Genomic DNA, 19,077 nt, shown 5'->3' with positions numbered 1-19,077 from the left:
GGAGAAGGGAAAGGCTACCCACCCCAGTATTCTGGCCTGGAGAATTCCATGGACTGTATAGTCCATTGGGTTGCAAAGAGCTGGACACGACTGAGTGACTTTCACTTTCACTTTCTTACGCTGCGTGCTTTGTGTTTGTGGGCTTTATTTTCTAGCTCTCTGGTGGCTGACCTGCACCTAGCTATCTGGGCTGAGGGCCTAGGCAGTGGGTGGAGTGGACACAAACTCATAGAAAGATGACTTGAACAAAGGTGAGTCAGGGAAAGAGAGAGGAGGAGGAGAGAGACAGTGAGCAAGCAGAAGATTAATCTGCAGTATCATCCAGTCCCAAGCATATATGTAAGTAGAAGCAAGAACTTAACTGACCCCATACTACAAAATTATTCCCATGGGCTAAAAAGGGTTAATGCAACTTCTAAAAAAATACTGAGATTTGTTTGCACTTACTGCTGATAATGGTCCTCCAAAATGTCAAATAAACCCAATCTTTTCCTCACAAGCTGCCTTGTCTATGGTTGGATGATCTAATTAACCATTTGCCCTCATTAAAATGTGTGTATTGGGTTGGTCAAAAAGTTTATTCAGGTTTTGCCACAACTTCTTATGGAAAACCAAACAAACTTTTTGGCCAACTCAATATTTTCTAAGCAATTACAGTTGTGTACTATTGTCTGAAGCAATGCTCTCCAATAGGACTTTATGTGATGATGGAAACAGTCTGTATCTATGTTGCCCAATAGGGTCCAGAAGCCACAGCAGGCTATTGGTCACTTGAAATATGGCTAGTGGAGCTGAGGAACTGAGTTTTTAGTTTTATTCAATTTTAATCAATTTAAACAGCCACATATGACTAATGGCTCCTGTATTAGCCAGCACAGGCCTAAAGTTTACCTGTGTGCTCTGCTAAAATGTGAAGGGAGCCTCACACTGCCCCAGCCTCTGAGTGAATCAGTCAGCATTCTATCTGACTTCTACCTTCTTGGGTGATTTGTCCCTTCTAGAACTGAGGGTGGGTCCTTGGAAGGCTGTTGCACTTTTCTACCTTCTCAGGTGATTCGTCCCTTCTAGAGCTGAGGGTCTGGAAAATCCCATGGATGGAGGAGCCTGGTAGGCTGCAGTCCATGGGTTCGCGAAGTCCATGGCTGAGCGACTTCACTTTTACTTCTCACTTTCATGCATTGGAGAAGGAAATGGCAACCCACTCCAGTGTTCTTGCCTGGAGAATCCCAGGGACGGGGGAGCCTGGTAGGCTACTGTCTATGGGGTCGCACAGAGTCGGATGTGACTGAAGTGACTTAGCAGCAGCAGAACTGAGGGTCGGTCCTTGGAAGGCTGTTGCACTTTGTGTGATAACATGTTTGACATAGTTACCAGGCAAGGGAAAGATATATTTCACATCATGACCTGAAATAGACTGCCAGCTCTTTCTTTAGCAAAGATGGATTTATTCCAGATCAGTAGAGAATTGCAACTCGGGATCTGTATCCATGTGCAAGTCCTCCAGTTGGCAAGGGAAGAACACTTTTATAAAGGGGGAAAAGGAAGTTGGGAGGACTGTGGCAAGCATAGAGCCCAGGGCTTTTTGTTGGCTGAGTCCTTAACCAGGAAAGAAAAGGAAGCTATCTTCCTCTTATTGGGCTCTGCTACCATCACAGGGCATGAGAGCTCCCCCTTCTGGTCTCCAGATCCTGTTTAATTCAGGTTTCCATTTATTAATTTTTCACTAAGGGGACAGGGGAGCTTGTTGCCAAAAGGTAGATCCTCGAGGTAAATGGTGATGAAACATCATTTTCCAAAATGTAGATTGGATTCATTTACAAGAAGGTGGCTGGATCTCATGGTCTGGCGTGGACAGTTTTCCTCACAAACACTTGTTTCCCGGGAAAACAGGAATCTGTCAGCTCTCATTAGATCATGAGTCCTCCTGGCACAAACACTGCCCAGCGCTGCATTTGGCCATGCTTCCATGGCCTGTAGTACTATATACATCTTTTTTGACACCTTCCTCTCTCTCACCACTGTATCCAGTCAATTAAGTCCTACTGAGCATTTCTCCTAAATATTATTAAATCTATTCACTCCTTTCTCTCCCAGTTTCCACAGCTTTAGTCAGAGCCACAGCAACTTTTGCCTGGATCATTCTTATGGGCTCCTTGCTTCCAATCTCGCGCTTCTCTAATTAGGGTCATCATGTCAGTTGGGCAATTTGTATACTGCCAGAGGTGACTGGCCAAGGAGGTTAGTGGGACTGAAGTACAACCTGCATTCTTGTGCCCAGGTATGAAGCTCTGTTTATCTGGAGAGAGTACCTTTGTAATTTGCACCAAGGTGCCACATAATCCTGACGGCTATCCAAGATGGCAGCCACTAGCCACATGTGGTTCTTTAAATTTTAATTAATTAAAATAAGTAAAAATGTAAAGTTCACTTCTTCAGTTATACTAGCCACATTGCAACTGCTCAATAACCACTATATTGAACAGTGCTGATACAGAAAATTTCCACCATTGCAGAAAGTTCCGTGAGACAGCACTGGATAGACTGCTTCTAAACCATTCTCTATACATTTTGCTGGTGTGAGCGATCTTTTAACGCAAAGCTAAACATGTTGCTCTCTTGTGTAAAAGCTTTCAGTGATTTCCACTCCATCAGCAGCAATCATTTAGCAGGCGGGTGAGCCAATTTTGTGGGTCTCAGCCAATATGAAAAACAAAACAGCAAAAAAGAATAACAAGACAGGTACTCGTGGATATGTAGTCTTGTTTGGTGAAATTTTTGTTATATCTGTATTTCTTTGTCTCTATATCCAGATGTCCATCTCTCTCTGATTCAACGTGTGTGATGTTCTGTTGTCTTGCAGTGAAAAAGTCAAATTGTGTGTGGTGAGCTGATTGAAAAACATGGGCTTATGGGATATGAAGTCTGAGCTCCTTAACTGGCATATCCTTGTATGATATGATCTAAACCCTAGGGGACCCCTTTCAGACTCTCAACACTGTCTTAACCACTAATTTAGAACTGCTAAGGTGGTTTCACCTAAGACATTGAGCTTTTTTTCTTACTTTCATCTCTGACTTTGCTTACGTTGAACCCTCTCCTTGGAAGGCTGATTCTATAGTCTGGACAAATATGCCTGGACAACTTCTACCCATCATGTTAGCCTTCGCTTAAGAAACACCTACTCCAGGAATCCTTTCCTGGACGCTCCAGGACGGGCTGGTTGCCGGGCTCTGACCTTTCACAATGTGCCACAGGGTTATAATACTGTAATGATTTATTTACATATTCATTTCCGGCATTATCCTAACTTCTTTCCGTGCAAGTATTATTTCTCATCTTTGTATCTCAAAGGAGAAGCACAGTATTCGGAAGATACTGGGCACTCACTCAATGAACATTTCTGTTCAAAGAATAAACAAGCGGAGTAAACAAAGTAAATATCCGCTATGCAAACAATATAAGTGCATGGCGGAATCTGGCCACCGGAGGGCGCCTTGCACCGGGACCGGTACGCAGGCGCGTTGGGAGGGCAGGCGCCGCGGCAGCAAGCGGCTGTGTGGGCTGTGGCCGCGGGAAGTGAATGGTTTTACCCAGAGGGCCCTGCGCGGCCTTTCTCCGCTGGCACCAGCGCTGCTCCCTTTCCCCCGGCCATGGCGTTCACGTTCGCGGCCTTCTGCTATATGCTGGCGCTGCTGCTCACCGCCGCGCTCATCTTCTTCGCCATTTGGCACGTGAGTAGCCGGGGCCGGGGGAAGGAGGGCGAGGTGGCTGCGCAGCCTCTTCTTGACCCGGGCCCGTGGTCTGGGCGGCCACGGTCTTCGGAGGTCGGCATGCTGGGGATGGGGCCAGGCCGGGGCGGTGCAGGCCGCGGGGCCAGGGGTCTACACGCCTCTCCGTCCCCGGGTCGGGAGCTGCAGGTCCAGGAGGAGTCGAGGCGTCGGGCGGTTGGCTGGCTGCGCCCGCGGTGTCCCGGCGCAGGCCGCGCGCGCCGCTGCTCTTCCCGCGCCGGGTGGGGCGGCCGCGGTGCTGAAGGGCCCTACGGGATAGCGCTTAGCTAACCGGCTCCGCATCCTCGAGGTCTCGCATCACTCTGCAGGATGTCAAGGGCGCAGAGAGACGTGCTACGTGCTTAGCCGTGATGAAGTTTGCCTAATTATTGCTAATATTTAATACAGATTGCCTTTGTTTTCGGGTATTCACAGGAGTGTGGCCCAAATGAGATAATTGTAACCTACTTTAGATAAATTTCCAACTCTGCTTTTCAGCACTTAAAGTAAAATCACTTTTTCCTCCCCGGATTCTTGTTACCCGGTGAACTTTGATGCAGGTTAAATTGATTACTTTGTTGACCTTAAATCCGAACTTTTCCCCGAAATCATACTTTGACCGACAGAGTTTCTCCAGAGACAAGTCTTCTTAGCCACCTCTGTATTCGGAGTAGCTTGACGTAGTAGAGATTGTTTCAATTTGATTTTGAAAATGCTCAGAAAACTTATGTTTCTCTAGGACAATTTCCCCCTCTTCTTTTACGCATATCATGTTGCATCCTTACTGGTCTCTGTAAGGAACAAGTTAAGTTCTCTGTGAAATAGTTCTACAAGAGATTTTTAAGGATTCTTGTTTCTCTGAAATAGTTCTGCAAGAGATTTTTTTTTTTTTTTAATTTAAATTTACTTTTGGCTGCCCTGGGTCTTTGTTGTGGTCGTGGGCTTCTCACTGCAGTGTCTTCTCTTGTTTTGGAGCTTGGGCTCTAGGGCCTACAGGTTTCAGAAGTTGGGGCACGCAGGCTTAGTTGCCCTGCGGCATGTGGGGTCTCTGGACCAGGGATCCAGCTGGTGTCTCCTGCCTTGCAAGGCAGATTATTAACCACTAGTCCACCAGGGAAGCCCTCTTCAAGAGATTTTTTAAGGATTCCTGTTTCTCTAACATAAGATTAGAAGCAGCCTTTTGGAAATCAGCATTCCTTTAAAATCTATCTTATGTTTGCTCTGCCCTTCATACCTTTTGGATTATTGGTCTTAATTTGGATTATGGGGCAGGTTCACTTTTATGTAAATCTTAAGTCAGGTTTCATCATGTCCATAGCAAGGATTTGTTATGGAACATAGAGGAGCAGAGTGATTTAAATGGCAGCAGTGTCGTGTGCAAAAAAAAAAAAAAAAATCTAAATCCATTCCCTTTTGCTAAAGAGTGTGATTATGTTTATAAGTATTTGAAACCCAACTGCTTGTGTAGTGGGCAATGCTTATGTAGGCTGTTAAGTAACTGTTCTCTTGAAATGCTTTTCAGTAGGAACCCATAACTTGAAGAGCATTTTGGACACTTTGACTCTTTCTTAATAAATAAAGAAAATTCGGGATGCAAACTAGCTCTGCCTTAGTAAGCCTCTGATAAAACTGAAATGTGTGGTTCCCTGCCATCTGTAGTTGAGGATTTAATTACTTCCTGCTTCATGGGCACTTGTTTTCTGATGAGCTGATGAGGATTCTTAGAGCTGTGGAGGCTTACATTTTGAACTGGATTGTGTTTGGCTTAAAGAAAACCTGGAACTGCACTTTTAAAAAATGGGTAATTTAAATGAATATGTGTCTGGGTGAAATAGGTATTTTTTGGGGATGTGGTTTTCCCAGGTGGTGCTAGTGGTAAAGAACCCGCCGGAGGAGACGTAAGAGACACAGGCTTGATCCCTAGGTTGGGAAGATCTCCTGGAGGAGGGCACGGCAACCCACTGCAGTATTCTTGCCTGGAGAATCCCAAGGACAGAAGAGCCTGGTGAGCTTTGGTCCATAGGGTCACAGAGAGTCTGACACGACTGAAGTGACTTAGCACACAGCTTGCACAGATAGAGTTTTGTTATAGAATTAAAAATTTGTTTGTACTCAGATTAGTGGAGAGCTTATGTCCTTAGGGATTTCTTAGTAGTTCAGAAGATTATGCATCCTTGGGGAACAAATTGAAAATTCTAAATAAAGACATAGTTATAATTTTTCTGTTAACTATGTAACCTTGTTTTCTTAGGTAGTTTAAGTATCTGTGAGAAGACTAATCTGGAATTTTAAAGTATTAAAAAAATCTCCTTTATGTTAACTGTTCTATGGAGGATTTTTTAATGCTGATGGTTACATTTGTCAGTGTAGTCCTAATTCATGTGCTTGATGCTTTTTGGAGAACAGAGTTGGGGAGCACAGGCTTGTTTGAAAGCTAAAAATGCAGAAGTCATTCCCCAAAGATGTGCATCAAATTATTTATTTTTGTTTTTGAACTTTTGTGAAAAATTTTGTGAACATCCTTGTCCAGATCCACAGTCACAAAAGATTGAAAATCACTAGTTTAAGAATCTCTTCAGAAGAATTTTGACAACTCTAGCTTATAGCACTCAAACAGAAACCCATTCAGCAACATACTCATTAAAAGATCCTTTGAAATCACCTGAAGAAAATGTCCAGTGGGAAAAAAGTAAGCACAAGTTTCATACTTTGCTATTAAATTGAATCTTGTTAAAGGGAAGTAATTGTATTTGTGATCATGGGCCTTGTCTTAAAGCTTATTGTGGTGGTGGTTTAGTTGCTAAATTGGGTCCAAGTCTTTTCAGCTCCATGGACTATAGCCCACCAGGCCTCTCTGTCCATGGCATTTTCCAGGCAAGAATTCTGGAATGGGTTGCCATTTCACTGGGAGTATATCACAGCTGATATCAGATAATTGACTAATAATATCTATAAAACATCATAAATTAATATCTTTAATTGTACACTTGTATTTTTATCATGTATGTGTGTTATGGGTCATTGAAAGTGAAAGTCACTCAGTCGTGTCCGACTCTTTGCGACCCCATGGACTATACAGTCCATGGAATTCTCTAGGCCAGAATACTGGAGTGGGTAGCATTTCCCTTCTCCAGGGGATCTTCCCAACTCAGGGATCAAACCCAGGTCTCCTGCATTGCAGGAGATTCTTTACCAGCTGAGCCACAAGGGAAGCCCAGGAATACTGCAGTGGGTTGCCTATCCCTTCTCCAGAGGATCTTCCCGACCCAGGAATTGAACCAGGGTCTCCTGCATTGCAGGCAGATTCTTTGGGCTATCAGGGAAGCCCAAAGGAAAATGCCTTTTGGTGAGTTCTGTACTTTATTTTAAGCATAGGGCTATTTTTTCCCCTTTCCCCTCCTTTTATTCAGTAAATATTGATTGAACACTTAAGTATGTGCCAGGCACTATTTTTTAGGCCCTGGAATCCAGCAAAACCCTTTGCTTTCATGGAGCTTACATTTTAATGTTTAATTAATTTCCTTCCATTTCTGTTTGCATTAGAATTTTTATTAGGCCAGGTTGGTGAATTATATAAAATTCCAGAAATTAAACTCATCTTTTTATGAAGCAAAGGATTTTAACAGGATTTAAGGATTAAGGTTTAAGGATTTAAACCAGCATATTAAAAGGTAGAAATATATGACTTAAGTGATTTTTGGTACTATTGAGTAGCACTGTCTCACATACAAAGATGGTAGTCCTAGCCCACCAGAGGAAGGGCAGATTAAATTCTTTGTCCCCTAGGCGATTAGTGGCAGCAGTTAAAATAGCTTCCCCATAAACTTGGGGCCTTTGGCTTCTTATTTTGACACTGAACACCACAAAGTGGGGTGTTACCCCAATTTGATTTTTCGTGCACTTTGGCTTTCAAATTCTGTGTTCATTGACCCTAAATGTTAATGCCACATTTCTTTTCAGAGTTTGGACAGAAACATTTTTAGCCCCCTTTGACATATTTTTTTTTTAATTAAACTTTTTATTTTGTATTGGAGTATAGCAAGTTACAGAGAAGGCAATGGCACCCCACTCCAGTACTCTTGCCTGGAAAATCCCATGGATGAAGGAGCCTGGTAGGCTGCAGTCCATGGGGTCGCACAGAGTTGGACACGACTGAGCGACTTCACTTTCACTTTTCACTTGCATGCATTGGAGAAGGAAATGGCAACCCACTCCAGTGTTCTTGCCTGGAGAATCCCAGGGACGGGGGAGCCTGGTGGGCTGCCGTCTACGGGGTCGCACAGAGTTGGACACGACTGAAGCGACTTAGCAGCAGCGGCATAGCAAGTTAACAGTGTATGGTCGTTTCAGGTGGACAGCAAAGGGACTCAGCCATACATATACATATATTCATTCTCCCTCAAGCTCCCCTCCCATCCAGGCTGACACAAAACGTTGAGCAGAGTTCCCTGAGCTATGCAGTAGGTCTTTGTTGGTTATCCATTTTAAATATAGCAGTGTGTACCTGTCCATCCCAGACTCCCTATCTTTTCCCCTCCATCCTTTCTCCCTGGCAACCATAAGGTTATTCTCTTGAGTCTGTGAGTCTATTTCTTGAACAGAATAATTTGTGATTCTTGCCATGGTTTTTTTTTGTTTTTTGTTTTTTTAATGGTATGATTTAAAAAAATGTATTTGTCCATTTATTTATTTATATTCATGTATTTTAAAAGAGTGAGTCTTTCCCCCCTTACCACATATATAACTTTCACTTAGCACCCCATGAGAAGCTGGCCTTAACCTGGGCTTTCCCTTTCTTTAGTCTTCCATTTGGTGACCAAATGAAAGGACCTGCATGTGGTAGGAAGATACTGAGGACACGGCCAGATTGATCACTTTTGCAGTGGCCTTAAACAGGCCTACTCTGTCCTGTGTGGTGCCTTAAGGTGAATTAGAATAAGATGCTCCTTGAGGCAGAAGGACTGGAAAAGTCCTCCCTCCTGAACAACCCCTGGGTGCAAAGCCCATGCCCGGGTGTTTGGCAGCAGGAGCCTGCGATGGCATTGTGCCCCAGCCTGGCCTTTGGTCCTGTGCAGAAGCTGCACCACTGTATGTGGTGATCCTGGCTGTGAAGTTTAATAATCTTAGTGTTCCTCTATTCTGAGGCCATTTCTTGAAATTTCCAAATCCAAGCAGGACCTTGAAATCTATGTGTTTGGACACAAATGGGAACAAATTGAAGCATGCGAGTCCATTTCTGGTGTCCCACTGAACACTGTGACGGAGGGGACGTGCACAGATGATGCAAACCGCTTCACCGAAGGGCTACAGGGTCTGGGGGAGGGTAGAAACCTGAACTGAAATCCTCTCCTCTAGTATGAGAAATGCCAGCCTGCTAGCGTTATAAAGCCCTGTGCTCTGTGGAGATTATAGACAGTTATTTCTGCCCAAGGAAGTCAGGGAAATCTGGGAGGGGTTGACATAGGAAGAGTGTTTTTTAGGATGATAAAGAGGAGTTTCCGTAAATAATTATGGCTGAGGGAAAGACCATTTCAAGCAGAGAAAATAACTGGAGTGGAGGCATTGAAAAAATTGAAAATTGACGATATTTATCATTTTAGTGATAATGATGTACGTGTTTTCAGTTCTTTAAATGTGATTCTAGTTATTTGTTAATGAGCACATACTGTGTTTCCTGTAACCTGGCACATGTAAAGTTAGTACACTTCCTCATTAACTTTATTCAGTTGCTTGATGGGGCAGGTTTGTTGCCACTTTTTGTTAAAGTGAGAGATCCTAACTATTTTATTTTTATTTTAGATTATAGCATTCGATGAGCTGAAGACTGATTACAAGAATCCTATAGACCAGTGTAATACCCTGAATCCTGTAAGTTATAATCTAGGGTATTTCTCTAGATTTTTAAACTGTTTTTGCTTTTAACTTGATATAATTTGAAAATGGCCAGTATTCTCAGTAGCATGATAAATTTGTACTTTTTTTAAGTAGGCAGAATTTTTAAAAATATTCTTTTTCCTGTCCTGCTTGACTATTCTGACTATTATTAATCTGCTGGTGATCTTGTCAGCTGTCATACTAACATTCTTCCAATCTGCTTTTTACATTGTCGGCCAAAGACAGTTGAAAAGGTCAAAAAGATTAAAAGAGTCAAAATTGCATTAAAGGTGTGTACTGCTTTTTAGTTTAATGTTTTAATGCTGCATTCATTTCATGGGGAGGGCTAGGCATTTGTATTTGTAAACTGTTCTGTTCAGTGTGCTTGTTCATATGCCTGTGGAGGTTTCTGATTTCATGAAATTTCATATTTTATGCAAATGTTTGCTTGCTGGCCCAGTCAAGTAGGGAAAGCTGTTAAATGCTCATGCATTTAAAAAAATGTTATAGCCATAGGCACTTCGATATTAGATTATTAGGTGCAGTGTTTGAAAGATGGTTAACCTGAAATGACTTTAATAGGTGAGATTATTCTTCTTTTGTGACTTACTCTGAGATAGTCTGTAGGTGGAGCCTTTAATACCATATCTACTTTTGTCTTTGGTTCTGGAATTTATTTACTCTTTCAGCTGCTGTTTATTCAGAACCTTTAAGGTGGGTAGCTCTGTTCTTAGGCTCTGAGATTTTGGAGTAATGCTTACCCTCGGACTCATGCTGTCAGAACTTTGTGGTTAACAATTTATATACAAATGTCTACATAGTTATTTCAGTATATCCAATCTAAGTTTCTAAAACAGAACGGTCTTACACTAAGTTCTGAGCTCTTCTGATTTAGTTATAATGTGGCCCCATTGTGCTTGGGGCCATATGTTTATTTTTACCTCATTTAGTTTGCTCATTCAGGAAGATTCTCCTTTAGACTGTAGGTTTGATTTTTGTTGAACTGGTCAGAAACCGAAAGGTTGTTTGTAAGAAAGCAGTGTGTATGTCTTCAAGAAATAGAATATTAATTCATCTTTAAAAATTACTTAATGAAGATGAAAACATGTATAGACTTGAGCTGTGTGAAACTGGAACACTGGCATGCCAGAGGGATTTTATTTGGAAAGGGTCTGTAAAGTTAATTTGCTTCTTTATCATTGTTTCCTAGATGAACAGGCATGATGGAATACATTCCTAGTTTGTCTTTAAAGAACTGATAGAATAAAACTTGATGTAGGTACAGTTAAAAGTATTAACTGTTTCTCTACTCTTGCGAAACAAAATATAAGATAAATCTGCGTTCTTATTGGAAAGTAGTAATGTTCATTGTAAAACGTCTTAACTTACTCTTTGTTACCAAGAGATTGAACTGAAATTTCTCCTTTTGATGGTTGTTTATTAATAGTTTACTATTTTCATTGGCTTTTCATTACTTCAAATAACCAAATGATGATGAAGATAATAATAGCTGAAATCAGGTGAGGGCTATCCTGGGTGCCAGGCTCTGTGCTAAACATCTTTACCTGAGTTTTTCATTCAGTTTTCATGACAATCCTAAGAGGTGGGTGTATCATGCTCTAAAGGAGAGTAAACTGGGGCTTAACGCGGTTCGAGCACTTTGCTCCGGGTCACGCTGCTAACATAGAGTCAGAATTGGAACTCAGACAGCCTGATTTTTAGGTTCAAATTCTTCTGTTTTCCTAATTTACTGTAAATCTAAGATGGACTCACTTCATTTTAACATATAGTTTGTGGTTTCTAGCTTTTTTTAATAGAAAGAAATTCTCACTTTGTGCTTGGGACCTCCAAATGCTGTGGTGGGTCAGAAGGAAGTTTCTAGATCAGCCTAAGTTGTGTTTTGGATAGGGTGCTGATAATTGGCTCAATAGCAGTGCATCTGACAGTTTTCCCTATTGAAAATTTGTTTTGACAATTCTGCCAAAGTATGGGGGAAGACAAATACAATTATTTTTTAGAATGTGAACCTTATCTAGAGAATATTATGATTTGCATGTTTAAGTACTATCATTTCAGCCATATTTGCATGAGGTGTTTTTTATGAATACTAGTTTTTGTGTAAATGTTGGCTCCTAAATGGAATAATTTTGTGCCACTTATGGGGAAATTTCATTATTAAGGAATGAAGAGTGCTGGTCTTTATGAGAGATGTATAGTACAAGTTTCTGGACTGCTTTGAGGAGAAGGGAGGGAGTGTGGCATTTGTTTCATAGTAGAACTGGTAGAATTCCAGATGACCTTTATTATCAGTCTTATTAAAGAAGATTGTTTAAAAGCAGTAGGGAGCATGCTTTTAAAGTCATTTTCTCCCCATACATTAGTCTGGGAGTGTAGAATGAAAACTTGAATGATGATTTGTGTTGTTAGATCAGTTGGTTTTTAGGGAACTGAAATAGGCTTGTTATATTGTAAAGAAAAATGTTGTTATTTAAACTAGTATTATAAACAGAAGCTCTAGTGGAACTCCTAGTAAAATGTATATTTTTCTTGGTTTGTCCTGGTTGTAGTCTTTGTGTTTCAAAGATTTCCCTGTAGACGTTTTCTTATTTTCTTACAGATGTTTAACTTTGATCTTAACTAAATGCTGATTTAACAGTTCATATTATTTATATGTTTATATATATATATGCAGAGTTTAATCTTATTATATTGCTTAAATTTGTGGAAAATATCTGGTTAGTGGTACAGATTAATTGGCTTTACTGGAATTTTATTTAAAATAGTATTAATTAAAACTTTGCTTTACAGCTTTGAATGGGAAGGGTAATTTGGGAGTACTAGAAAATGGGCTTGAATAAGTAATATAATTATATTATTTCTACAGCTGTAGTTTTCCCTCAGGAAAGATCTGATGGTACAGTACAGACACATTTGAGAAACTGGCTTTGCAGCTGTGATTTACTGTAGGAAACTCTAGCTGAAACTTGCAATGAAAGGTTTTAGTATTTATATTTAACAGAGTCATTAGACTGAAATCTTTAGGACGAGAAAGATAATTTAAAGCATGAACTCTTGGTCATTTATAAAAAGCATTTTCCTTGGACTAGTTTTTCTTCACTTAATACTGCTTGCTATCAAAAGATGTATTTTGGTTTTGAGTTCTGAGCTGCTACCGGTCTGCTGTGTTTGTAGCACTTCACTGGAGAAAGCAGGCTGAAAGAAACAGAAAAGCTGTGTAGGAATGGGAGCTCAGGAACGGGGAGAATTCCAGTTTCATGGTGTAGATCCCAGTCTTTTCCCTCCTACATTGCAGAAAGCACATCGTTTGCATCTGTGCATTTTAGTGTTCTTCCTCTCTGACTGTGCTGAGATTATTGGCTGTTGGCTTTCCATTGAAAAATTACTTTTGTGGTAATGTGTGTTTTGTTAAATATTGTATTTGTAGCACCCTGGTTTCTGTTAAAGGCTTAAAAACACTAATGTGTGAACTTCTAAAGGGAGCTTTGTTCTTGTGAATTTTTTTATATCATGTTGCATGTGATCAGATACTTCATTTTTATATTTTTATCATTTTTAAATAGTGGAAAGAAAAAATATTCCAAGTTATTTTACGTGATTAGCAAATAGCTGTGTTTGAACAATCTGGGTGGTAACTTTGTATAATTTAACCTGTTGTAAGAATTTGGGTTTTAAATTTTGAGTCACGTATTGTTTTAGTGCAAGCTATAACCTCTGGTCAGTTTGCATATAATCCTGCTTTTGGTCAGAAGCTAAATATGAAAATAAAACTCAGTAGCATTTTTCATTTCTGATTCTAAGAAAACAAGTGATTTTTCACTATGGAAACTTAGTTGCCACCTGCTCTCCAGATTAGCAGTTGATTTACTGCCAAGGTGTTCTGATAACCGTAACCGGCTTGTGTTCTTTCTTCCAGCTTGTCCTTCCAGAGTACCTCATCCACGCTTTCTTCTGTGTCATGTTTCTTTGTGCAGCAGAGTGGCTTACACTGGGTCTCAATATGCCCCTCCTGGCATATCATATTTGGAGGTAATATTGAGATACACTTCTAATACTTTTCCTAATTAAATTTTAATTATACTGTGGTTGATACGATTATCTTAACATACTAGTCACCGAAATGAAAGTGGTGGTGGTGTAGTCACTAAGTCGTGTCTGACTCTTGCGACCCCATGAACTGTAGCCCACCAGGCTCCTCTGTCCATGGGATTCTTCGGGCAAGAAGACTGGAGTGGGGTGTCATTTCCTTCTTCAGGGGATCTTTCGGACCCAGGGATTAAACCCGGTCTTCTGTACTGCAGGCAGTATCTTTACTGACTGAGCTACCAGGGAAGCCCCCTAAATGAAAGTAGTTGGCATTTATTTTTTAAACCACATGGATGAACAAATACTGCTTTAATACCTCTTGGGGAGCTTATGTTACAATTTGTTAAAGGGTTTTTTAAAAATTAAGCTATATCTTACATACAATAATGTGTGCACAATCTGAAGTGTACAGCTCAGTGGATTTTTATGTCTGTGTACACTTGTGAAACCACCACCCAGATCAAGACATACATTAGTTCCAGCCCCCAGAAGAGTCCCTCGTGTCGCATCCCAGCTGCCCTCTAACTTCCTCAGGAGAACCAGTGATCTTTTGTCACTTAGATTAGTTTTGTCCATTTCTGAACTTCATGGAAATCAGATTGTACAGTGTGTGTCTTTATTTCTTTCTACTTGTTTACTCTATGACTCTAAATTTGGTTATTTATAAGAGATTCATATTTCATAACTTCTACATGTTTTGTTTCAGATAGGCAGTCTCATTGCCCTTGACTTTAGGAAGTACATGTGGAAGAAACACTTAGAAGTCAAGTGATGTGATATCACTTAACGGGCTCTGATACGGCTCAGGAAAAATGTACATGTATTTAAAAAAGAAAAGAGAAGCACAGAGCCGCATGGTTTATGTGGACATTTGCAACATCTTGGTGAAGGCTTCTTTATGTTAAAGTAGAAAGTTGAAAGGAAAAAAATCGTATTTCCTTTTTTACAGTTATTTGTAATTCTCTTGGATTTCTGAAAGTGTAGAGGAGACCAGATATGCCTTGTTTTAACTGCTCTGTTTTCCCCTTTAGGGGCTCTAGTTTTAAAATTAAGATGATAAAAGGAAAGAGCTCCACCTAGAACTAAAAGTATGCTTCTCTGTGTGGGCCACCTCTCATTGTCACGAGTATTGTTTGAGAAGAATGCTGCTGTCCATCTTGAAGGTCAGCTTCCATTCTGAGTGGCTAATCAGTTGTGCTTATTACAGGTATATGAGTAGACCAGTGATGAGTGGACCAGGACTCTACGATCCTACAACCATCATGAATGCAGATATTCTAGCATATTGTCAGAAAGAAGGATGGTGCAAATTAGCTTTTTATCTTCTAGCATTTTTTTACTACCTATATGGGTAAGTTTAAAAAATGAAAATACCATTTTACTTTGCCGCCTGAAACATTTGCAGGCATTGGGTCTAACACCTTCAAACCCACTTGAAGAATAACTCATGTCCTGAATGCTGGTACTGGTAATGGCACAGTGCACACTGACAAGTTCATGCACATTGAATAAACTGGTGCTTGTCCAGGCAGCCAGCTCATGTGCAGTCAGAGGCAGCAAACTGGGCTGGGGATGCTGCTTCCAGAGTCTCAGCCAGCCAGTGAAGGCCAGTCCTCATTTTCCATCCCAGAGCAAGAGCATGTGGCTGTGTGCATTTGCAAAAAAGTTTTTGCTTGCCTCAGGGTCTGTCTCAAGATTATGTTTAATTTTTTTCTTAATCATTCTTGTTAAACTGTATGTTCTACCCTTTATTTTTGGTTTGCATGCTCTGTATGGCATGAAGGAAAGAAAAGTTCTATCATACAGGATGGTGCAGTTACTGATTTTCATCCTTTTATACTTAGATGGACTCGTATCATTCCTCTTGATCAGGGTTTCTTGACCTTGGCACTGTTGATATTCTGGGCAAGACAAAATTTGTTGTGAGAAGCTGTCCTGTGCATTGTAGAGTGTTCAGCAGCATTCCTGGCCTCTATCCACTAGATGCCAGCAGCATCCCCCTGCCCCAGTGATAATAACCAGAAGTGTCACTAGATGCTACCAGATGCTCCCTGTGGAGCAAAGTCGCCCTGGTTGAGAGCCACCATTCTAGCTGTACTGTAGGTGGAGGAAAACAGCTGCTTATTAAAACTAGAATAAAACTAGGGCTAGAATAGAGTTATAATTTTTCTTTATATAAATACATCTCTCTCATTTTTTATTAATATATATTCAACTTGGAGAGAAATTTCCACCCGATTTTCAAAATATGAAGAAGATTGTATTAGATGAAATTATTGCAGTAATTAAAGGTTCTCTTCCCTCTCCTTTTTGTTACTTGAAAACTTGCTTAGTATTAAATGGTAGGCATGTAGTCATATTTCTTGTTCATATTATTTTCCATTATGGAAGAGGGACTTAAAATGCATTTTTATGCCTTTAGAGGTTATATTTGTGAAAAATCAGTGTCTGCAGATGTTCATACATAAAACAGAGTGAAAAAGTTCTGAGAAGTGAAATTCCATGTGTCCTTTTAATTTCTGTTAATTTTCATATTTTAGTTTCTATAATAAGTGTCTAAAACAGTGCTGGCATTTAGTAGACACTTAAAACATACATGTTGAAGGAAGGCAAATGAGTGAATGAATGATAGAGGTGGGGGAAAATGTTCGCCAGGAGATGGTAGCACTATGTTGTTCGTTTTATTTAAAAAATTTGTTTTGGCGGCGCTAGGTTTTAGTTGCTTTGTGAGGGCTTTCTCTAGTTCTGGCAAGCAGGGCCTACTCTTTGTTGCGGCATGCAGGCTTCAGCAGTCGTGGCTCATGGGCTCTAGAGCATGGCTTCAGCAGTTGTGGCATATGGGCTTAGTTGCTCTGTGGCATGTGGGATCTTTCTGGACTAGGGATCAAAGCCTTGTCCTCTGCACTGGCAGGCGGATTCCTATCCACTGCGCCACCAGGGAAGTCCCATTCATTTGTTTTAAATTGTCTGTCAAGCTTGCTCACCTCCTTGCTTTGTATTTCCATTTAGACACACATGCTCTTGAACCATGCCTCTCTCACCTCGTCCTGCATGTAGGATCAAATGGTTATTGCTTTTTATTTTGCTTGTTGGTCTCCTTTTCTTTTTTAAACTTGCTGCTGTTGCCTAGAACCTTTCTCTAATGGGAAAGTTCCTTGATTACTCCTGTGTGTAAAATGGGGATAATAATGGTACGTATCCTACCTCCTAGGACCTAGCAGAAGGCCTGGCATGAAGTGAGCCCTTGGAGATGCTCACTCCTATTCTTAGATACAGCTCTGGAGCAGTGTGCTGTTTTGGATTGCTTCTCTTAAGCTCTGATCCCCCATTAAGCTTTCAGCTGTGCTGTTCTACTTGCTAAAATTGGAAAGGAAACAGGGGACAACTCAGCCCATGTACTGAGCTAGTCGTACCTTAGGCAAAAGTCTATAAACGCAGATTAAAATCGTATCATGAACTTGTCATTGGTCTTACCATTTTATGTGATGTTGTGATACCACAAACTGTTATATAAAGCAGACTCAACTTTTTGGTGCTGTTAGTTTTTATAGTTAGAAATGTTTGAATTAACAACAGCCTTTTTCTTCTTTTCAGCATGATTTATGTTTTGGTGAGCTCTTAGAACAACGCTTAGAAGAATTGGTCCAGTTAAGTGCATGCAAAAAGCCACCAACGAAGGGATTCTATCCAGCAAGATCCTGTTTCCAAGAGTAGCCTATGGAATCTGATCAGTTACTTAAAAAATGACTCCTTATTTTTTAAATGTTTCCACATTTTTTGCTTGTGGAAAGACTGTTTTCATATGTTATACTTGGATAAAGAATTTAAATGGAATTACGTATAAATTAATATAAAATGATACCTCTGGTGTTGACAGGTTTGAACTTGCACTCCTTAAGGAACAGCCATAATCCCTTGAATGATTGATTGCATTAATTATTGACTGTCCTTAGTCCATTGGAAGCTTTCGTTTATAGGAACTTGTAGGGCTCATTTTGGTTTTATTGAAATGCCATTTAATTATAAATTAGCTGTAGATATCAGGTGCTTCTGATGAACTGAAAATATGTATCTGACCTGTGGGAAACTTCATGGGTTTCCTTATCTATCATGTAGGTGATTATATATGGATGCATTAAAAAAATGAGTGGGATTTTTTTCCCCTTGGACTTGAAATACTATCCCTGTATATTGCATGAATGAGAGACTTCCCCGTATTTCCACCAGAGTAATATACTTGCTTTAATTCTTAAGCATAAGTGAACATGATATAAAAATATACGCTGACTTACTTGTGAAGAATGCATTTAAAGCTATTTTAAATGTTTTAATTTGTGAGACTTTACTTATTAAGAAATTGGTTACTAAATGTTCTAATCTGGTGGTAAAGGTATTCTTAAGAATTTGCAAGTACTTCAGATTTTCAAAACCAAATGAGAGAGAACATTGTATAACCATCCTGCTGTTCCTTTAGTGCAATACAATAAAACTCTGAAATTAAGACTTACTTTCAGTGCATTGTTTTAAAGATTATAAATAGCTATTTCTTAAACTTGCTTATTCCAAATAAAGACATATCACTGTCAGTTTTTTAAGGAGATAGTAGAGTATTACTTTTTTGTTTTTTAATACCATGCTTGGATCTAAAAAGGACAGTTTTTAAATGGTTAAGTACATTACCGTCTGTTGTCACTTGACAAGATTCATAAACACTGATGGCATAGCATCATCATTTTTCTAATTAAAGTTATTGTGAAACTTAAAAGGTTTAAAGTATTTTTTTCCTTTTTGAAACAGCAGGTTTTTAAGGTGAAATGAGTTATACATTTGTGTTTTTTTTTTTTGCTGCTGCTTGAAAGGCAGGTGATTTATGGCTTGCATGTTTTCATAAGCATTCTTGTGGTTTATTTGAGAGGGCTAAGTTAAGGCAATTGAAAATAGGATAAGTGGTTCAAAGTTTCTTAAAGGATCAAGGAAGAAAATCATATGTAGAAATTCCACATAATGACCAAGGGGATTTATGGATGTGTTTGTGCAAGTCTTATTCTAAGTAGCCCTTGAATTAGATGCTGTTTTATGCTCTACTAGTGAAGAAACGCTTCCCCACCTTTGGGAGAAGGTTACTATTTTGAGATTGGGCCATAGGAGTAAATACATTGAAGAAGAGGATATAGAACCAGAGAGTGAGGAGAGTCAAACCATTTCATAATGAGAGATGCTTAAAGACCTTGCATTTTGTAGTCTGGAGCACACCTCAAGGGATCTGACTGTTCATTAGTTCATGCAGTAAATTGTTTATTGAGTCCTAGTTAGGCACTGTAGACTCGTGATC

The 19,077-nt window shown here is 40.0% G+C and overlaps 1 protein-coding gene across 1 annotated transcript; it reads left to right on the top strand.

Annotated features, from left to right (window-relative positions):
• Positions 1-3,644: 3,644 nt before the first annotated feature.
• CNIH1 (cornichon family AMPA receptor auxiliary protein 1) lies at positions 3,645-18,510 on the top strand. Its single transcript, NM_001034739.2, has 5 exons — positions 3,645-3,731; positions 9,567-9,635; positions 13,576-13,688; positions 14,953-15,096; positions 17,340-18,510. Exons 1-5 carry the CDS (start codon positions 3,651-3,653, stop codon positions 17,365-17,367), a joined length of 435 nt encoding a protein of 144 aa, NP_001029911.1. The 5' UTR covers positions 3,645-3,650; the 3' UTR covers positions 17,368-18,510.
• The last annotated feature ends 567 nt before the right edge of the window (positions 18,511-19,077 follow it).

This window comes from Bos taurus, chromosome 10 (assembly GCF_002263795.3).
Source record: "Bos taurus isolate L1 Dominette 01449 registration number 42190680 breed Hereford chromosome 10, ARS-UCD2.0, whole genome shotgun sequence".
In the NCBI taxonomy this organism is placed as follows: domain Eukaryota; kingdom Metazoa; phylum Chordata; class Mammalia; order Artiodactyla; family Bovidae; genus Bos; species Bos taurus.
The sequence above is the reverse complement of the archived record's forward strand: the minus strand, read 5'-3'. Positions and strand labels throughout refer to the sequence as shown.

Bases quoted from the DNA above. Each gene is read 5' to 3' on its own strand.
- CNIH1 (NM_001034739.2), top strand. From the start codon at position 3,651: ATGGCGTTCACGTTCGCGGCCTTCTGCTATATGCTGGCGCTGCTGCTC. The intron at 9,636-13,575 runs GTAAGTTATAAT...TCTTTCTTCCAG, and splicing joins AGTGTAATACCCTGAATCCT to CTTGTCCTTCCAGAGTACCT. The intron at 15,097-17,339 runs GTAAGTTTAAAA...TCTTCTTTTCAG, and splicing joins TTTTTTTACTACCTATATGG to CATGATTTATGTTTTGGTGA.